The following is a 21,544-nucleotide window of genomic DNA, read 5'->3' on the forward strand; positions in this document are numbered from 1 at the left end:
ATTGCCTCTCAAACTGTTATAGCGTGACATCACGTGGGTTGTATTCCGGCAGGACAACAAAAATATTGTAAGTAATGATGTTCAGATTTGGATGTAGAAATAACTGTAGGTTTACTACCAAGTTTTCTTTGCAGACTAATCGACATAAAACGAACCTCCTTCGAATAATACCTACCAAATTATTGGATAAGTACAATATTAAAAATAACTTCATCCAATAAGCAAATCCGATCGAGCTATTTTTATTTATATCAAGCCGGAGAAATGACAGTAACTGTAAGGAAATCTCAGAGTGCCACTTCGACTAGCATTTGTTTTTATATTCTTCATCACTTCTCTCTTTCGGCTCAGGTAAAACTATCACCTAGCAATTGACTGAAAATAACCGTTCAATAGATTTTAAATAACGTCACTACAAAAATTGAAAACGTCTGATAATGATTGAATCACCGTTACACTTATTAAAAACTTCTATCACATAAATTTTCCCATTGCGCATTGAATTTATCATTGACACGTTTCATGACAACTTCATTTCACGGCAATTATTTTAATGATATTGGAGTTATATGAACAGTTGATTCTTATAGTAGTTAAAACAAACACGGTTATGGATTGAATTATGAAATGGATTCCACTGTCGTTATTGTTATAATAACATTAGTAAGAAATAATTTATGTTTTAATTAAAACTAATTGCTTAAGTGAAAAATGCGGAGTTTTTTGAAGAGTTTTCGTTTTGTGGTTTTAAGTCATACATGGTATATGATAGTACCCAACCGACTTCAAAAAAGAAAATCTCAATTTGTCGGTATTTTTTAGTTTTTTTTTTTAACTTTTGGAATGGATGAACCGATTTTGTTGATTATTTTTACATTTACGTGAAATTTACTCTCTCGTCTTAGCTACTTAACTGACGTGTATTAACTAGTCAACGCATTGGCTCTCTTAAGTCGTCGTTTCGTTACCGTCACGAAACAAATAGTTATGTAACATTATGTTAGCTAGAACAGAGAGTTTTCACTAGGAATGCTTAGCGAGAGATTATATGATTTTTATATAAACTTTGGCCATAATATTGGTAGGATAAAAAACATGTCCATTGAGCAGCCTAACAGTCCGTTTTTGTATGACACCTATTGAAGCCTGTTTTATTCATGTTTCGAGTAACTGATAGCATCATTGATCGCCAAATGCAATTACGTGATTGCCCGCGCCATTTATTGGAGGCAATTAGCAGTGATGTATAATTAAAGCTCATTAGTTTCAGAATATTTTAGACTGCCATGGAGCCAGCCTGGGTGACCAGCTGTTACAATATCTGGTAAGTTCGTATTTACGTCAAAGTAGAAGCAAGTGCAGAAGCCGAAAAATTTTGTTTGCGAATACGAAAACGGACAAAAGTAATTATGTTTTCAGGCCTAATACTTAGAGTTTGATATTGCTTACACTGATTTGTAGGTGTAGGCACTGACTGTCAGAAACTACAACTTGTTGGGAAGTCACACTGACGTTTATAATAGATATTATTATGAGTATACTCACAATAATTCTGAACACAGCTCCGATCATGGGTCGGACTCATGCTCACGCAAGCTCTGCGCGACGAGCTCGGTGTACAGAGAGATGGCGAAGAACATGCTGAAACTACCAGATCAGATTTGCTCAATTTATCTGATAATTCCTTTCTCATAAATATAAACCATTAATATTTTCAGAAAAACAGTAGAAGGGTAGAAGAAACTATAGGTGGTGTAAGTGATCTCTTTTCTTTGATGAATAATTCTGTTTTCCATGCATCTTAAAAATAAAATATTGTGTTACAGAAACTAAAATCAGAAGATCAAAAATATCGATTCGAGAATCTTCCATCAGTAAGTTTCAATATTACTCATGGATTTAATTACACTAAGATTTGATTACGATAATTGATAAGAAAATTCTTCACAGAGAAGAAGCTTCAATGATGACAATGACAATGGATTGCAACCATATGTAAGTATAAAATACAAGTGAAAACTACTAACCATAAGATCGCACCTAAAAAGGTTAACCGATAGTCATCCTTTCGTTAACGACAGTATCACTTGATTTTGCAAACTCATAATTTCTAAAAGGCAGTATTTATAATAGAGAGTAAAACAGGATACATTATTACCAAAAAAAGTTGCTTTCGGGGTTCCGTACAGGTACGTTTGTGTACATAAAAATAACTTTCTTATACTTTATTCTTATAAAAACAACCAATAAATTAAAAAAAAAAACAATTTCAAAAAACCAAATTAGGTATGGCTTTCGAAATTCATGACCGTACTGGCCGTCGCTTAAAAATGTTTTTGCCCACCCCGTTTTACTCGGTAATATTGTACGCACTATAACGGTATACATAATTAACATTAAGTCATATAGTAGTCAGTAAATACAAAAGCAATAAGCTATATTATACTTATGAATAAAGAGACTTCGTTTCTTGTTTCTAGTATGGCATGCAATTTCTAATTTCATATTTTTATACAGAGAAGAGATATAGAAGAAGAAATGTATAAAGCGACTTACGTTGAACCTCATGATTACTATATATTTGTAAGTTATACAATTTTCAAAAAAAACATTTATTCAATTATGGCAATTGAATCCTTGAATAACGAAGTCCTATATCAATCTTACTACAGGAAAAAGGAACACAACACCGCAACACTTACAAAAATCTAAAGAAGAAACCAACATTAGAAACAGTTTTTAAACAAGTTTTACCAATTTTCTTACCTGTACTCAACAGAGTTGTTAGTCTCTTTTTATTTACCAAAATATAGTAACAGAAAATTTAGTTAACATTAAGATTCATCATCATCATCATCATCATCCTAGCTTTTTCCTAACTAGATAGGGGTCGGCTTCTAGTCTGAACGGATTTAGCTAAGTGAGCGACTGCCTATCTGACCTCCTCAACCCAGGTGGTTGCTTGTCAGACTTCCTAGTTTCTTACCACCCAAAACGACGGTCAAGAATGTATAAATAACAGCCGGGACCGGCAATTAACGTGCCTTCCGAAGCGCGGAGAAACTCGTCACGACAAAGATGGTCACCCATCTACGGACCAACCGCGTTAAATAAACATTATTGAATGGTGCCTTGTGGAGGTCTGGTATGTGGTCTCTACCTACATGGCTAAATTAAAGTTAGCTCAAACTTAAAAACTGAAAGATGAATCCCACGTAGTCATACATACAGTTGTGTCATTCTTCCACTACTGATCTAAGTCACTTTAAGCCGTAAAGAATAGTGTAGAAATAAAGTGTTTGTTCTCTTTTTCATTACAGTTCAATAGACGATTCAATGAATATCCTGAGGTATATATATTTTTATTTCAGTGATTATAAATCAAACTTTTTATAATCGGTGTGACGGGGGTGCATGGTTATAATTAATTACCGCTACTGTCTATAGAAATGATGTTTTTTATAAAGAGCGTTATGGAGAGAAAGGGATGTAAATGGTATATCCGAAACTAATTTCGATTAGGAGATGATGTTTGTTTTGTTCGTTAAAGTTATTTTGGTCATTGTGAAATTAGTTCAGTTGTTACATTTCCAAGGACATAAGGTTATTTAAAATATAACCACGACTTTACTTGATAATTCGTGGTTAAAAAAAATTAAGAGCTCCTTGCATTGCTTGAAGTATGTTTATATATTTTTCGGTGCAGAGGCGTTTTGATGACGATGATGACGTAGACTTTGAGGCCCAAAGGCAATTCAATAAGGTTAGTTCTTTATACAAAACTTTCTTTACTAATTTGTCAATTTTGACTCACTATACCCACTCGATTCATGGTTAAGCTAAAATGTTGCTTGCATTATAATATTTACAATATGATGGAACTGGATCTTGGATCTGATAGGAATTTGAGCTCATCTATAAAATGACACAATCTGAACTCGAGTGATCAAGTGATTCGTAATGATAAATAATAATATTAAGTGTTATTTGCCTTGAACGGTGTAATCCATTGCGAGAAGGATGATAGAGGCATTAAAAATTACCATATGAGTTACCCTTTCAAAATAGTTTTTTATCGTGACTGAGATCAGTATAATATTTTAATTAATTACTATATTGGTTATTTTTATAGAGAAGAAATTTTGACGACGATGGAGATGAAGATGATTATCATGTGATACCAAAAGTAAGAATGCTTTTTTACTAAAATTTACACTTTTAAATTCTACTTCATTCGTTTCGACTGCACAGATAGCCGAGTAGTTGAGATCACCAAACCAAACCCACTGTGCGCGTCGTGTCGCGGGTTCGATACCCGCGTAGGACAAGCATTTGTGTGATCCACGAATGCTTGTTCTGAGTCTGGGTGTCATTGTGCATGTGACAGAAGGAATTAAATTCTTAACTGTGGGAGTCGTAAAAAAAAATACATTTCTTCAACTAAATTTTACCTTTCCAGACCAGAAGATTCGATGACGATGAAGAAAATAAATACTCTTATCAAAATCAACTATTTGTAAGTGAAACGCATTTGTTGTTATAGCAGCAATGGAATTACACCACCTGGGAAAAATTCAACTACTCGCGGATCATGAGATACAAATGGACAGAAACGTAGTCCTTAGCGATAGGGAAAGTCCTAAGTACGAAACTCTACAAAAGTTATTGCTATTGGCCCAGCCTTGTAGACGGCAGATATTTTTTGTTGCAACAATAGAATTGAGCAAGTGACAAAATATGTATATAAGAAAAATAAAAAGAAACCTCCTCTTTCTACTTTAATCAATTCTTAGAACAGTGTCTGTTTTTCTACTTCCAGCGAAGGTTGTACGATTTCCATCCCGGAATGCGACAAACGATTCTCGGCACACCAAGTATGCCAGGCCACCTGCCAGAGGCGGAGGCTATCCTGCCAGGACACACGCTGATCAGACCAGCTCTTGGCATGCTGAAGTCATCCGTCAAATTCCCACATAAGGACTTGGATAACGGCGCTGGAGTATATGGAAATATTGATAACTTGGGTATCACGTAAGTAATTCTCATGGTCACCGACTACAGACATCGCCAAACTCATTGTGATCGATGTGTTTTTATATGAACTAAAAAAGAGATTTTTTTCATGGTCTCTTAAGTTATTTAACAATCTAACCTTAAAACAAAGTATCAAAATTAAATGTCCCCCTGTTAGGCAAAGCCATTTTTACCAAATACGTAGAAATGAAAATCGTAGTGACCTAGTGGTTCTATGAACGGATTAGTATGCAAAAGGCTGCAGGTTAAAACCCAACTTAAACAAGTACCAATCCGGTAGCGCCAACGACTGGTGCTAAAACCATCCCATATATACTAAAATCCATTCGCTTCATTAGGGTAGGCTGTTATAAGTATGCTCAAACCTTCCCTATATGGGAAGAGAGCTGTACCCAGCAGTGGAACGTTAATAGGCTCTTGTATTGTATAGCAAAAGGATATAAATCCTAAAATATATTTCAGATGGGACGGAACAGGAGAAAGGGTGCTATACACTGGTTTCCGAAGAGCTAATGACGAGGATGAAGATATGAGTCTAGAAGAAAATAATGAAGTATGAATAATCCTAATTCAATCTATTTTTCGGGCAATTTTTTAATTTGTTATACAATTGATGAGGTTATCCTTTTCGTAAATGAAGTAAATAAGTTGATTCTTCTTTGTTTTGTCACAGGAGAGACCACGGTAAGTTTGTCTACTCTTTACACAGTTCTGTAGTGGACAGTTAAATTATATTTTAATGATAAAGTAAAACTAGTGCAGTTGCGGAAGCAAAAGTTCTCTACTGCATGGCAGAAACAGGGTTTCTCTTTAGCATTTTAAACAGTCTTACTATATGGTTAATTTTTGAGAGCTAAATACTTAACGCCATATACTCCGTCTCGCCTTTGCATACATAAAAGAAATTCTTTTTTTCCATTCATAATTTTCTTTCTTTTTAGGTACCTCATTGCACTATTACGTTCAAACCCTGGACCCGCAAGAGTAAGATCTTTGAAAGCAATCCAATAAAAAGATTTAACAGCTTTTGTTTTAAATCCTCATTTCCATATTGTGCGATTTTGTTTATAGAAACCAATCGGACGTGTCATTAAAGATTACTATAAATTAGAGCTTGAACGGGATCGTCTAATTGATCAAATGAAACATCCAGAAAAGTATAAGTAAGTTTTGGTTTTTATTATTAAACTTAAAGTAATGAACTTCTTATTATGTCCTCTTTTTTCGAGGAATCAAGAAAATACCGGGAATGATTTGGAAAATATTCTTAATGTAGAAAGGACTAAGTGAGATAACATGTCTTTTTTTACGTAGGTACATACTGACGCCTTGTAATTTGAAATGATTACATAACTTCGGTATCTTCTTTGAAGTATTTTTTCACATTTATGTAACTGTCAGTTTTTATTATTTCTTGTCGAACACATCCAGATATACAAATGATAATTTTCCGTTAATTGAAGTAAGACTGTACCGATTTGAGCATTTTATGTTTCAGATTCCATAGCACATGTACAAATATTAAATTGACTCCATATTGCTATGGAGTTCTTATTTCCCTATGGCAATATCGTGATGTCACTTCCCCATCACTCGTGAATAGGTTGTCGATGTGAGATTTCATCGGAATCCGGTTGTCAGCGTAAATATTATTGACAGTTATAATGGGAGATATGAACAAAAATTTTGAATAAAAAAATAATTTATTTATTTCAATGAATATGATGACTGAGTATAAAAAATTAAAATCTTAATCAAAAATATTAGATGCGCTATTTTTGAATTATCTGTACAATTTTGAAGACTTTAATGAATACACAGGAGTGTTGTCACGCGACACGAAACTAATACTACCACTATAAATTCATGAATAATAATTCACTAAATACATAAGCAACATTGGAAAAAAAAATATCATACGTCTTACTGGTTCCGAACCGAAAGGGTAAAAACTGAACCCGTTTTATAAGACAGGCGAAATTTTCACTTGTCAGGGTATTGCAAAACTGTTCTCAGTATGATACACCGAGTGACTAAAGAATAGACGTTAAGCGACGATTGAAACCCTCATCAATTTGTTGGATAACCATTTTTGTTCAAAAATAATATTTATAGGAACCTAATTGTGAATAACCATCAGTGTAGCTTGTGGTACTCAAATGATATAGGTATTATTCATAATGCAATAAGAATGAAGTCAAATACACAATGAGCAGACAATTCATATAATAATTTTGACATTTTTATAGCAATGAGCCAGCTTTCTCTAAAAAAAGAGAGATAGATAATGATCGACGGGAGACAAGGGAACTATATGTAAGATATTTTGTTTAATCTTAATGTTTTTTAAATGAACCCTATGGGACATGAAATGACGTAATTTTATCGTGAAAACGCTAAAACGTAATGGAAACTACATTCTGAAAATCGTTAAATTTGATAAACAATGCTCGAACGTATGAAGATGACAGGACAGAGTCACGTGACAATGTTATTTTCATACATTTGCGAGCTCTTTATTGACGTTAACGGTGGCACAAATGTCACCTGACCAGAAGAGCTCTCAACTTTAAATTGTTAGTAACACTGTTTGCCCTATTTGAATTTACATTCAAGTTGGTAACCAAATTCAAATGTGTGTTGTTCTTTTAAATCTTTTTTGCAGACACCAAAGGTAAGTGACCTGTTTAGTTTTTAGAGAGTCGAACTTCCGAAACCGCCTTCAGGCGATGAAACAGCGGGTGGTAAGTAGTATGGTCTACGTAAAATAAATAAAAAAATAATATTAGATAACTTTATGAATGCACTTAGACTTTTCAAATACGGCTTGAAAATCAAACCAGATGAATGTCTTTAACTTACCTCGAGAGTACCGTGTGTATTTGGAGAACTGAAACTTGGCTACGGACTTTATCAGAGCTGGCAGGGTCATCTGTTCAGTAGGGCTACTATTTGGAACGACTGAGTTTTTTTCATCATTTTGTATACTCCTTTTTTGATATTGACGTAATTATTTTATACTCATTATTAAATGATGTAACGGTTTACCCACGCGTATTTATCGGGGTAGCCACACTAGTTTCGGAACCAACCGGAGTTGGAGGAGAGAGACGCGGCGGGATCGCGAGTCGGGTTCGACTCGCGATCCCGCCGCGTCTGCTCATGATTAAGGACTCCGGTTGGGTCCGAAACTAGTCGGGCTGCCCCGATAAATACGCGTGGGTAAACCGTTACATCATTTAATAATGAATCATTCTCACGACAGTTACTATCAAAATATTTTATACTCTCAACTCCATTCCATTTGTATCTTTTGCGATTAGCTGACTTTTTCTTGAAATCTGTCAAAAAAAAGAGATACCTAACCTGAAACATGAACATCAGTACTCACCTAAATAAAAACTAAAACTCAATAAAATTAATTTGACATTCTCAAAAAATCTGATCTATTTATATTATAGTTTTATCATGAACTTAAGCTTTATTATTACTATCAAAATTAAGCTGTTTTTCTATCTATAACTTTTTTGTGTATGTGAAAGAAAAGAAAGTGACTGTTTTATTAAAGGACTAATTATTTTTGCCCTTTGTCTTCTCATCTACGCCTTGTAGGTACCATTAGATTTTCGTCGTCATCATTTTAAAAGAAACTGAACACTAAAATATTATATCAATAGGCTTGAATCATTGCTTTTCTTTGGTTGTTTTAGTCAACGGTGATAAGAGGGTTAAAAATACAGGTAGGTGAAGTTTTGTTTTAAATAGCAAATTTCTAAAATTTTATAAAAAAAAAAGATAATTGTGATCGCAAGTTTTACTTTAAAAGAAACGTTTGCAAACTCTGATCTTCTTTCTAAAAGAAATTAGTCTTTGAAACATTAATTATTTGAAAAAATGGATTATACTTGAAGTATATTACGTATATTTTTTAAAACACCTGTTTTTTTGTTTTGCCAGTTTATAAAAACGCCATACACACTTCCCGTTAGAAGGGTAAGTTAATAATGTCTGTTAATTGTTTTTTTTATCTGTTATGTAGACTTTTTTTCTTTTATTTGGCCATCATTGACGTCAACATTTTTTGAAACAAAATCAGTATATAACTTTTTTCGTATATTAAGTGAATACATTTTTTTTTTAATTTTTCTTCTGTAGGGCACAGGCCTCTCTGTAGAATGGGAAATAGATTCAAATATTTCAATTTTGATAATTAAATTATAAATACAGATAATGTTTATGCACACACTCCGTAACTTTTTTTGGTAAGGCAGGGGAATCTCCATTGACATCCAACTCCTCGGTCCAGGAAGGGGGTAGTGCTGGACTCTTACTGACTAAACCTGAACCACCGAACAACGTCTCCCGCGTTTTGCCGGTGCGTGGCAAAGCGATACATCACGCACCACACAGTCAATAATGCCATGCCATGGAGTTTCTTACCGGTTCTTCTCCATAAGAGTGACACTTTGGAACCGCGCAACTAGAGCCATCATATTAACGTTTTGAAAGTCCCTGGAAAACGGCCTACTTGAAATAAAATCTTTTGATTTTGATTTTGCCACTGGCCACTTAAGATGAGTTTTTTTACAAAACCCAATATTTTTAAATATTTTTTTGTTTGTGATTCTTCAAGTTATTGTCATGCCCATAATAACTCTTGGTTGTTCTTTCCAGCCATTGCTTAGAATAATCATGGTTAGTATTGGGCTTTCTGCTTTTTAGTATTTGGCATTTGGGCTTCTTAATTAACCTGATTTCAAAAAAGGAGATATACCTTAATTTTGTATTTATGCCGCTTTTAAACGTTTATAAACCAGAGCATTTTTTTACAAATCCGTAACTTTACTGCAAGTTGTTGCAAACTTGTCACATTAATCAAAACGTCTCCCGCAATAAGTAATTTAATCTTTGTTTCGCGGGTACTGAGGTTTCACAAATATTCAAGTCACATGCGCAAAGACACCCAGATTGAGGACAAGCATTCATGTGTGGGCTACACAAATACCTGTCCTGCGGGGGGATTGAAACCAATGTCTCTGTTGCAATTGAATACTCAACTGTATCATCATAATGTTTAGTTCGCTGAATCAGACAGAGCCTTCGCTCAAGCGGTGTTTATGTTTCAAAAAACGCTTCTAATAACGAAGACGCATTTTAATCTTGTGTTTATTAATATATTATTTTTGTTATTCATAGTCGACAGTAAAGCCAAGGGTAAGTTAATTATATACGCATAAAAAATATTATCATATGAATTCCCCACCGGGCCAAAAAATATACTTGAGTTCTAGTGAATATCTTCTGGTAGCTATCGGTTGCGAAGTCTGATACTCGTACTTCCAAATATCACTCATGGTACGGCTTACTTTCTCATAAAGAGCTGTTGAATCATGTTGCCCAGCACGTTACCTAAAATAGAGTCTCTAGCATATGGAAAGATGCTAAACTTGATTTATCATGTAGCGTTTTTTCAATTTATTTTTTTAACTCTATCATGTTATAATAGAAATATTTCCATATTATATTTTTTTGTGAACCCATTTTAATAATTGTATTTTTCATTCGTCGTAGTTTGCACAAGAACGCACACCGGGCCCCAGAGATGGGGTAAGTTATTTTGGCGTAATAAAATAATAATACGTAGTACAGAAAGTAAGAGCAGGACTGCAGACCGCTTTACGAAAGCGAGATGTCGATAAGGTCAGAGTAATGCGCTAGTCTCATTTTCCCACGTTGTTTGTCGTTCCGGTTGGATTTTTGTAACTTAATTTTGAGGTACTTCCGGATAAGCTAGCAGGCGGCTTCAGGGTAGCTTTAAACCCATTGACAATGCAATTCACAACTATAAAAATGGCTGGACCAATTTTGATAACAATTGAATGGTGATTTTTTAAAAACGTTTTCTATTTAGATTTTTAAATCTAATATTTTTTTATTAAGGCAACAGTCTTAAATTGACCGTTTATGGTAATGGTATAAACAGTTATTTTCTGCTAATAAACATTATCAATTATTTACTTTATAATGCTTTGTTCAATTTTTGTTGTAGACGATATTTGCGCCTAGTGATTCAGAGGTAAGTTGCTATGACGTAACAAAATGCGATAAAGGGTATGCAGCTCTCCAAAACTAAGTATATGAACAAGAAAAGTTTGAATTCAACCAATATAAGTTAATTAACTGCTGAAATGCCACTTCATGTGGCTTCGCACATTTTCTATACCCAACACTACTATTGGTCCTCTAGTCAAATGGCAATACCCTCAAATGTATGGAGATGACAGGACTAAGTCACGTGAATAATCGAAGAGAGATGTCATTCCCATACATTTGAGCATTTAGTATAGATGCTAATGATTGAAGAAATATTATTTGACATTAAGAGATTCTGGACTAGAAAGAATAGAATGAGAATAAATATAAGAAGTTTATATTTTAGCATTCACCTTAATTATGATACGCTGGATCGGCTGTAATTTCTTGATACACCTCAATAGGCGTTAAGTAATTCGATATCAAAATTCGATTGCATCTCATAATTTTTTTAATAGTTTAAAAATGAACACTTGTGGTCTTTTACACAATCCTGTTTGTCAAAATGAGATCGACGTGCATTTATTATTACTCCAATGTTTGTAATACAAGCCAGCATAGCTACGGCGCTACGAGAACGTAGACATTTTTGCTGTCTACGCGGCATACCATCAGATAAAACCTATACTGCTGATCACGTAGCTGTGATCGGCTATAGCTATGTGTGAAGGCAGCTAATGATTTCGTTACTAATAATGTTCAAAATATTCATCGATAGCCTGAATCTGATATAAAGCATAAAGAGGCCGCGTTTTTCCCCTGTTTTAAACAGAAAATCGTTACAGGAGGAGCGCGAGAAACGAAGCAGAAATGAAATCTTGGTTTGACATTTATATTTATTGATTTTATAATAATTTAACCAATCGTAGGGTCTGATGTGTGTTTGATCTCAGTAATAGAAACTGATATGATAACGTTTTAATACTTAATCTCTGGATTTACTAAAACCGATTTTGTAAATTGTTTAACCGACAAAAAGCTAATTTCCGAAATTATACTTAAACATGAATAATATAATCCAAGTTTTAGAAAACGCTTTCATTGCGTACGCTACGAGACCTGGTGAAAATAGAACAAAAAATGTAGATTTGAAATGTAAATGTAAAAGAAAGTATCGAAATCTGTAAGATCCGCGATTGCATGCCCATCTTCTACGGATAACATTCATCATCACATTTTAATGTATTCTTTTTTAGCACTTTCAGAAACGTCCGATAAGGCCTTTGTCTGAGGTAAGCTAGATTAAATCAGATTAGAATATTCTATAATAAACATTCGTAGATCACACAAACGATTTTAGTACGCGGGGATCGAACCCGCGACACGTCGTTCATTGGGTTTGGCGTGATGACCTCAATCACTCGGATATCCGTGCAGTCAATTTTTAATAAAAATCGTTGTTAATAATACTTTCCTTAATCGCAACCAATTAAGTGTTTATTTTCAGCTGTCTCCAATGCGTCAGCTAAATGATAAAAATGTAAGTAAAATATATTTTAAGGTCGGATAACGCTTTTGGTGCTGTAATGCTGTTTATGTATTGCCAAATTTTTAAGTTATTAATTTCATTGAAAGTTTACTGGCGTTCTTTGTATAACAAAGACAATATGGAAATTCTTAAATTGCAATTTATAATGATTAAATGATGTAACGGTTTACTCACGCGTATTTATCGGGGTAGCGAGACGAACTCGCGATCCCGCCGCGTCTGCTCATGATTAAGGACTCCGGTTGGGTCCGAAACTAGTCGGGCTACCCCGATAAATACGCGTGAGTAAACCGTTACATCATTTAATAATGAATCATTCTCACGACAGTTACTATCAAAATTTATAATGAGCATCTACATTGGTAATTCTCATTAAATTCCAATATTCAGTTGGGCTGAGTATGTAATTAATATCTAACACCAAAATTGCTTACCGCTACAGGAACACCTCAGCGCTCTAAACCAGAAAGAACAAAAGGTTTGATTATTATTATACATACTTGGAGAGGAGCTCGTGGCTAAGCTATAACCGCATAAGTGATTCGATCACAGGTTAAGCTATGCTTGACGCGGTTGGTCCGTAGATGGGTGACCATCTTTGTCATAACGAGTTCCTCCGTGTTTCGGAAGGCACGTTAAATTGTGGGTCCCGGCTGTTATTCCTACATCTTTGATAGTCGTTACAGGTAGTCAGAAGCTTGAAAAAGTCTGACAGCCAGTCTTACCAAGGGGTATCGTGTTGCCCAGGTAACTGGGTTAAGGAGGTCAGATAGGCAGTCGCTCCTTGTAAAACACTGGTGCTTAGCTGAAACCGGTTGGACTGGTAGCCGTCCCCAACATAGTTGGGAAAAGGCTAGGCCAATGATGAAAAATGATATTATTATACATACTTGTCCATCCTCATATGATAAAATCAAAATCGCAAGTCACCTATTCAAACTTAATTTTCAATGTCAAGATGACTTCCAGAGAATTTTTATATATGCATCCAAATGGTCTGTCCCAAATTCTTTCTAAATATTCTGCGGAAAAAATACATTGCTATTAGCTGCAGAGCAAATCTGCACCATTATGTGGTTTTGTGATAATTGTCTATAACAGACTGTTCTGTTGTGTGTGACTCGCTCAAGTTCAATATGGTAACACGCGACTGCTAAAGAGACAAAAAGTGTTATTGTCATGATGTATGTATGCCGGTGTGCGTTGTTCTCTCAACAGTATATTTCGAATGCTTGATAGTCTTTCTTTTTATTAAGTAAGCGTCAAGGCCACTATCTCTTCTACTTCTTCTTCCTCTTCCACTATTTCTTATCTTATTGATTTTAGTTGTCACAGCAGACACCATCAGGTTTGCCGGATTTTATGAAACCGGTAAGTGTACGCTTATGGTCAATTTAGTCTATTTTGAACAGATTCCGATATGTTGTAGGTCAGTTGAATTGTGAAAGAGTGAGCGGTCTACGCCCTTTTCGGTTCCATAACTGAAACAGGGAATATTAGAGAATTCGTACATTATTTTATATATTTATTTTTAAAGAATAAATTGTGCAATTTCTTACCTATTCTTCTCCAAGGGAGGGTTATTTTAGAAACGCGCTCTTAGAGTAACTAGTTGTGTATTCTAAAATTTGAGAAGCGCTTCTTTTAGGCCTCCTTGTAATAAGAACATTTTGATATTCATTTTTGATTTTGGCTGTCTATGATTATCTTCCGTTTAAAGTTTCTACCTTGCCTGTCTACCTAATGTATGACAGTTGTGTACTTTAACTTAGTTTATTTGTCACAGCATCTAAAATTTCCAACTATCAAAGAGGTAAGTTATCATTCAACATAATAAATCATAAAAAAGAACCCCGACAATAACTCAGATACCAAATCATCTTTATATTAATTGAAAGTAATTGATACACCTTGACAATCGAATTTCCATATCCCATTTACCTTCATGCTATTAGCAGAAATTAAAGAGCCACTAGCGCTTAAAAAGATAAAAAAGAACTGACATCCCAAAGAAATATTAATCAAACCAGCATCAAAACAGATTCCTAATAATTTGTAATTATTCACGATGGCCTACTATAACTTTATAAAAAAAGATATTTGAAGTTGTGAAAGCGAAACAGGGCTCTACACGTAGTCTATTGGCATCTAATGTGTAATGTGGTGTAATTTATCTATAATATGTATGTATTTAGAAATATATAAGTAAGTTTATCAGTTGTCTGGTTACCATAACACAAGCTCTGCTTAGCTTGGGATCAGATAACCGTGTGTGAGTTCTCCCATGATATTATTATTATTATATTATCTCTTTTCCTCCTGAAATGCACCTGCAAATATCTTACGAAGAGAAGCGGTGATACGAGGCTGCCAAGTTCAAAAAATTACATCCGTAGATGAGTGACCATCTTTGTCATAACGAGTTAATCCATGTTTCAAAAGGCACGTTAAATTGTGGGTCCCGGCTGTTATTCATACATCTTTCACTGTAGTTACAGGTAGTCAGAAGCTTGATAATCTGACAACCAGTCTTACTAAGTACTAAGGGGATTCGTGTTACCTAGGTAACTGGGATGAGGAGGTCAAATAGGCAGTTGGTCCTTGTAAAAGACTGGTACTTACCCGAATCCGGTTAGGGTGGAAGCCGACCCCATAGTTGGGAAAAGGCTAGGCCGATGATGTTAATTGAGCAATTACTATTTTTTATAGTTAGATATAATACTAAACCATTCCACAGAGGGAGCTTTCGTCTCTGAATAAAAAGCTGAAAAAGGTTTGATGGTCATTTATGTATTTTTTATTCATGAGTGCGCTTACAAAATTAAAAGTTTTTTAGGGTTACACACTAAAAGGGCTAGGCCCTATTGCTAAGAGTTGATGTGTAAGTTCGTCTGAGTCCAGCTTGTATCTCATAAAAAAACTTTAAATAAGTATTTAAAGAGAACGGAACTCTTAAAACGTGAATTTGAGTCGCAGAGTTTTTTATTACCAACCTTATTTTATACTTTCGAAATAATTTCTACAGCGTTTTTTATTTCTGAAGATGCGTAGAACAATTTGATGATGGTGAATGATGAGAATTAATGTCTGATGATTTACTCACAAGGCACTTTTATACTGCTTAATACTATACATCTGAATTAGTAGGAAATGAATCAAAACAGAGCATTTTCCTGTAAAATCTACACCTTTTCCCAAAAGTGGGACCCTATATATTTTTAAATAAAACCTTCTTTTTTAAACATTTTTTCACAAACTTATTTAATTTGTCTCAGTATGCAGAACTTCAGAAGAAAAGTATGGTAAGCTATCATCTATATATGTATATGTCGTAACTTTGAAAATAATAATTCGTAAGTGAGTTTATACTTTGAAAGTGAAATTCAAAAAAAGTAAGTGGATCAATTCAAAATTAAATACCAAAAAAAGCTTACCAACCGAATTAAATCATCCTCGTTATTGTCAGTCGCAAAAGGTTTTATTTTCATAAAGCACTTATGTATATTCTGCGTTTTGAAAATCCTACACTTCATCATGATGTTGATGTTTTCATTAAAGTTGAAGAATATCATATACACCAAAATTAAAAAGAGTCTTTTTAATTTTGTTCAACAAAAATAAAACCGTATAAGAATAACCTATTACAACCACCTCCACTAAGGTTTTAAGGTCAATTATTTGTTTGAAAGATGCTCTTTATGCTCTCAATGCAATGATGGTACGAAACCGTTCATTCACAACGCTTCTGGTGGCTGAAGGTGAAACAATGTATGTCAGTTTTGACATGTTCGAACGCACCTCGTGATTCCAAAATGGAAGCAAATTTAAGTAGAGGTTTGCCGCAATCAAAACACGAAGGTCCTGTTGGTACATTCAAAAATTAAATAAATAAAATTATAATCTACTTTCAATTATATAATTATTATAATTAGGAAATAAATAAATATTGTTCAGGCAAAACAGTTTGTACTAAAATAAAAAAAATAACTACACGAAAAAAAAATACAGGAAATCTACAAAAATGTGTTGAAGAAAAAAAATCAAATGTGAGCAAAAAGTCCAGTATTTTAGCGTACTATAATACAGGCCATTATTTTTCATCGCAGAAGCAGCTCGCAGATCGAAAGAAGAACGCGAAACTGGTATGACGATAGTTTTAAATATACTCTTATTAGCTGACACTAGTTCACTTTGTTTCTCGGTATTTTTAACCGTTGAACAGGCAAGGCCACGAATAATGTATATTGAATTCATGTAACTATGAACTATAAAGTAATTATCACATGGTCATAATATACTATGAAACTCACGCATGCGTGTTTATCAGAATAGCTCGACTAGTTCCGGACCCAATAGTTGCTGATCAGCTCGTGATTAAGGGTCCAAAACAAATCGGGCGACCCCGATAAATAGGCGTGAGCAAACCGTTATTAAATAAATCATTTTAATCCAACTATCTCATTACGAATCCGCTTAACCAAAGTTATTGTAATATTACATTTACACACCTATTTTGATGTTGCAGGCGGCATTAGCTGCAAAATCCAAGAAACTCGGTAAAACGTAAGTTTATTATTCCATTCCGGTCAATCGCCTCTTAAAATAAAACCTCAAACAAAACTATTATTCTCAAAATTATAATAAATCTAAATATACTTTGTGTTAATTGTTTTAAACACTGATATCAAGTACAATCTTAGAATTAGTGCCTAAGACAATTTCATATTTCCGTCATACGTCAAGTATCAACTAATGTATAATTATTGAAAACTTTTCTTTAAATTTCATTTTTTTTCTAAGCATTTTTGATACCTGCTCTGTGTGCCTGCCATCCAGCAATATTATCTATGTTTTTCTTTCTATCACCACCTTTTCAATTAAGACTGTTGTCAATTGTGAGTAAAAGTAACGTCGCTCTACACTATGGAGTACGCTCTTAAAAAAACTTTTCCAGTTGTGGAATGCGTGACATTTGAATTTGAAGACCTGTACCACTAAGCGAACATTATCTTTGAAGGTACCTCAAAAGAAAATCTTTATGACATATTTCCACACAATAAATGTTCTAACTCTTTCAATGAACTTCTTCATACTTGAGTGTTGAAATCAAACTAGTTTTCTATACTTTACTTTTTACTTTCTTGATATTTTTTGATATTTTGAGCATTTTCCAGAGACAATATTGGTCGTGGCATCAAGACGTACCTACGGGACGGGAGGGTAAATTTGTTTAAACCAATCTTTTTACTTAATTGAATAGAATAAGTGCTCAAAATTTGTAAACCAAGAAATGTAAAAAGTAAATAAATTAAAAGCAATAAAAAGCTAGTTTTATTTCAACAAGATAATGTGTGTATTGTTTATTAAATTATATATTCAATGATTTGGGGTATTCAAAATGTAAAAATGGTACCGGGAATAATCATTATTGTGGGTGGCCATTTTTTTTTCTTCAGCCAAGGACGTTACCATCCTACTTGAACAGTTTTTAGTTCAGTAAAGAAACATTGTCTAATTGTAATAAAATTCTTGGACCGTGGCGTCTCACGTCATATATAGTATCAAAAAACTTACGAAGCACGGCTCCTTGATCTCTTTTTGTGTAAAATTATACAATCAAATGAATAAATAAAATGTATTTTGACCAACGTGGGCTGAAAAGCTAGTTAGGGTAATGGAAGGTTAAAAAAATCATGGGTATCATCATCCTATCACCTGATTGGCTAGCAGGCTGAGAAGGAGACAAACGCGTCGTCCTGTATGGGTTAAAGTCATTAACGTTTCACCCCGAAAAAGAGGGATTGCAGAATCGTGACGTCATATTAATCAATGTAATTTCTTAAGTTATATATCTACAATTAGTCACATGTTTGCGTAATTTTTGAGGTATGTACATTATTATACATCAATCCTTTTTGGGAAGAAAACCTGATAATAATTTGTGAAATCAGTAATATTTATGTCTACTATATTTTTTTCATTTATTGTAGTTCACCGGAGCATGAGGTATTTCTAATAATTATTCTGCTACATATATTTTAACTAATTATAATTTACTCTATGAACGTTTTTCTTTTATTTCAGATGTATTTGCTACTTTTCCAAAGGCATCGTCCAATACATAAACAAAAACCAAGAAGGTAATTAACTTAAAACACAACTTAAACGCAAACTACACTTAATTGAACTCTAATGTATTGACCGGGATGTTTCTCCCTTAAAACCCTTAAAACTGGTTTAGGTTCTTGAGCTATTTGGTCCGTTCGTGGCACACATAGGCTTGCTCTGATTGATCGGGTGATATCTTCCAAAGGCCAGTCCAGAAAAGGCACTATATTTATTTACTGAATACGGTAAACTACTTTGTCTGGACTTTAAAAGAGGCGATGACCCAGGATTTTATTCGACGTTTCTTCCCAGAAAACCAGTTAGGATATGTCGACTCCAGTTAGCTTAAAGAATGACATGTAAAAGTGAAGATATCTATCCTATTTGCACATTAAATTTTATTCTTTTATTTCACCCATAGTCTAGTAGTACTACCGTTGGACCGCCAAGTCAATAAACATTGAAGTAAAACATTGATAGGAGTCATTCGAGGATGATAGAAGGCTACATGAAAAGCCTAAGGGCATATTGAACTCTGAACATTACAATCAAATAATGAAATCACCTTACAGTCCATAATTGGTCATTGGACACTAGAACACATCTCAAGTTGCGTGGAAGCTACCGATTCTCAATATTCTAAACTAAGACAAATATCACATTTCCAATCAAGTTCTGACTTTTACTACACCACTTGGCGACAAGCCATAATAGTGCCTACACGATTGGATGGTAATCATGGCTAGTTCCAGTTTGTTACATATTGAACAATTTGGACAGGATTTCAAACTATCGGCAAAAATACTTTTTAATGAGTCCTCAGTTGTAACTGTTATTATTTTGATTCCAGATATCCTAGAAAGAAAGCGGCAGCAGCTGTAAGTAGAAAGTTATCTGAAGACTTTAGTATGAGTGGGTGTACTACACGTACATATACACTATAGGTGGTGTAGTCCTTTTAGGGTTCTACATCCAAAAGTTAAAACGGAACCATATTCAGTAGGATATATTTTACAGATTAGAAACAGTAAATAGGTCCACTATTCATTGGTCGTCTGTACCATAGTACCGTGATAACTAGAGATTAAATTGCGTTTGGTAAAATCATGATTTTTTTGGGTTTCCAAGTTTATTTCAAATTGACTACGTAAATTTAATAAGTCACCGAAACTGGTTTTATTAAGTTAAATTATCAAACTCTAAAAGACCCTAAATAAGGCAATAACTATAAATTAACACCTTTTATCTATCAACTGCCACATAACTCATGATTCTAAAATAATAATATTTCATATTATTACAGTACGCATACGTAGACCTGGAAAACCTGAGCCATTTCCTTCAGCTCTTCAGACGACAGCGTGGGCCACTACTTGGCGAGAAAGTTGAAATTATTCACGAAAAGGTCAAACCTGCGGAATATAATCCTCGAATCGATTCGGATCTTGAAGAGATGCCATATAATCCTAGACCAAGGCTTGATAAAAAGTATGCCAAACTACCGTGGTATCAAACAGTGCAGGTATTTTAATTTTCTTTGCTTTTCGCTTCTGTTTGACTTTCCAGGATAAGGGTTGACAGTTTTGTAAAGTAAACGATCATATTTCCGGCATTGGATCTGTTGCTATCGCATACTTACGAGTACAGTCATGTATAGTTATTGCATGAAATATATTTGGTAGAACATCAACCGATTTATTATATACTTTAACTAGCTGTTGCCCGCGACTTCGTCCCCGTGGGTAGAAGATTATAAGTTATGATTTATTTATACCTGCCCTGTTTTTTTCACATTTTCCATTGTATCTTCGCTCCTATTAGTCGCAACGTAATGGTTTATAGCCTAAAGCCTCCCTCGATGAATGGCCTATTCAACACAAAAAGAATTTTTCAATTTGGACGAGTAGTTCCTGAGATTAGCGCGTTCAAATAAACAAACAAACAAACTCTTCAGCTTTATATATTAGTATAGATTACAAAATACCAAGATACTAAGAACGGACATGTTGTATTTAATTAATAATGAAGCATTTTCTTTTTCATGTATACTATAAGGTTCTTTACTTTTCAGCAAACCTTCGATCACATAAATATAGATCCTGAAGCACCAGACTTTTCGGAATTCATGCCAGTTATAACTATACCAAATGACGAAAAAGAATGGTGGTTTTATCATCAGGTACTGCTAGAGTGTATAAAGGCCAGCGCTTATTAGAGCCTGAACAGTTTAGTCAATTTCTTGTACACATTATAGATATAGAGATACTGGAAAAAAACACACAGAACAAAGCCGTCCAGTTGAACTATACGTCGAAAAGTCAGACAGACTAGTATCATTGACATAATTTTATAATTGAACCATTTGTTTTTTGTATAAAATAAAATTAATGAAATATTTCTTTTTCAGAGGGACTTTAACCCTTTTAAGGAATAATCACTGAGAGGCTTTATTTCAAGTAACGTTATTTAACGTAGAACCAAACGGTTGATACGCCGTTTTTAAAAATAAATATTAAGCTAGCTTACTGGAAATAAAATATTTAATTTTTTTGAAGGTTTTTTTTTATTTACCCCAGTATCCTACACTAAACCAGTAACTGCGACGACCTGCATGGTCGAGTGGCGTACACACCGGTTTCAAGGTGTCGCTAGCTCTGAGACCCCAGGTTCGATTCCCGGTCGGGTCACTGTAAAATTCACATTTCTACATTGTCTCGGGTCTGGGTGTTTGTGGTACCTTCGTTGTATATGAATTCCATAACACAAGTGTTTAGGCAACTTACTTTGGGTTCAGAACAATGTATGTGATGTTGTCCGCAT

At 34.2% G+C, this 21,544-nt stretch overlaps 2 protein-coding genes across 2 annotated transcripts; both read left to right on the forward strand.

Annotated features, from left to right (window-relative positions):
* The first annotated feature begins 1,269 nt into the window (after positions 1 to 1,269).
* Positions 1,270 to 6,723, forward strand: LOC113492927. The gene is made up of 11 exons (XM_026870658.1): positions 1,270 to 1,324; positions 1,719 to 1,754; positions 1,827 to 1,874; positions 1,951 to 1,995; positions 3,321 to 3,350; positions 3,707 to 3,763; positions 4,133 to 4,186; positions 4,460 to 4,516; positions 4,820 to 5,031; positions 5,497 to 5,587; positions 5,976 to 6,723. The coding sequence occupies exons 9-11, from the start codon at positions 4,847 to 4,849 to the stop codon at positions 6,126 to 6,128; spliced, it is 429 nt and encodes a 142-aa protein (XP_026726459.1). The 5' UTR covers positions 1,270 to 1,324; positions 1,719 to 1,754; positions 1,827 to 1,874; positions 1,951 to 1,995; positions 3,321 to 3,350; positions 3,707 to 3,763; positions 4,133 to 4,186; positions 4,460 to 4,516; positions 4,820 to 4,846; the 3' UTR covers positions 6,129 to 6,723.
* Positions 6,724 to 10,636: 3,913 nt separating this feature from the next.
* On the forward strand, positions 10,637 to 21,270 carry LOC113493043. Its single transcript, XM_026870825.1, has 8 exons — positions 10,637 to 10,641; positions 11,084 to 11,110; positions 18,607 to 18,622; positions 18,701 to 18,756; positions 19,575 to 19,602; positions 20,028 to 20,246; positions 20,796 to 20,903; positions 21,132 to 21,270. Exons 1-8 carry the CDS (start codon positions 10,637 to 10,639, stop codon positions 21,156 to 21,158), a joined length of 486 nt encoding a protein of 161 aa, XP_026726626.1. The 3' UTR covers positions 21,159 to 21,270.
* The last annotated feature ends 274 nt before the right edge of the window (positions 21,271 to 21,544 follow it).

This window comes from Trichoplusia ni, chromosome 4 (assembly GCF_003590095.1).
Source record: "Trichoplusia ni isolate ovarian cell line Hi5 chromosome 4, tn1, whole genome shotgun sequence".
Lineage (NCBI taxonomy): Eukaryota > Metazoa > Arthropoda > Insecta > Lepidoptera > Noctuidae > Trichoplusia > Trichoplusia ni.

Coding starts and splice junctions, on each gene's coding strand:
- LOC113492927 (XM_026870658.1), top strand. CDS start 4,847: ATGCGACAAACGATTCTCGGCACACCAAGTATGCCAGGCCACCTGCCA. Junction 5,032..5,496: donor ATTGATAACTTGGGTATCAC/GTAAGTAATTCT, acceptor AATATATTTCAG/ATGGGACGGAACAGGAGAAA. Junction 5,588..5,975: donor GTCTAGAAGAAAATAATGAA/GTATGAATAATC, acceptor CTTTCTTTTTAG/GTACCTCATTGCACTATTAC.
- LOC113493043 (XM_026870825.1), top strand. Junction 19,603..20,027: donor GAAAGAAAGCGGCAGCAGCT/GTAAGTAGAAAG, acceptor ATATTATTACAG/TACGCATACGTAGACCTGGA. Junction 20,904..21,131: donor AATGGTGGTTTTATCATCAG/GTACTGCTAGAG, acceptor TTTCTTTTTCAG/AGGGACTTTAACCCTTTTAA.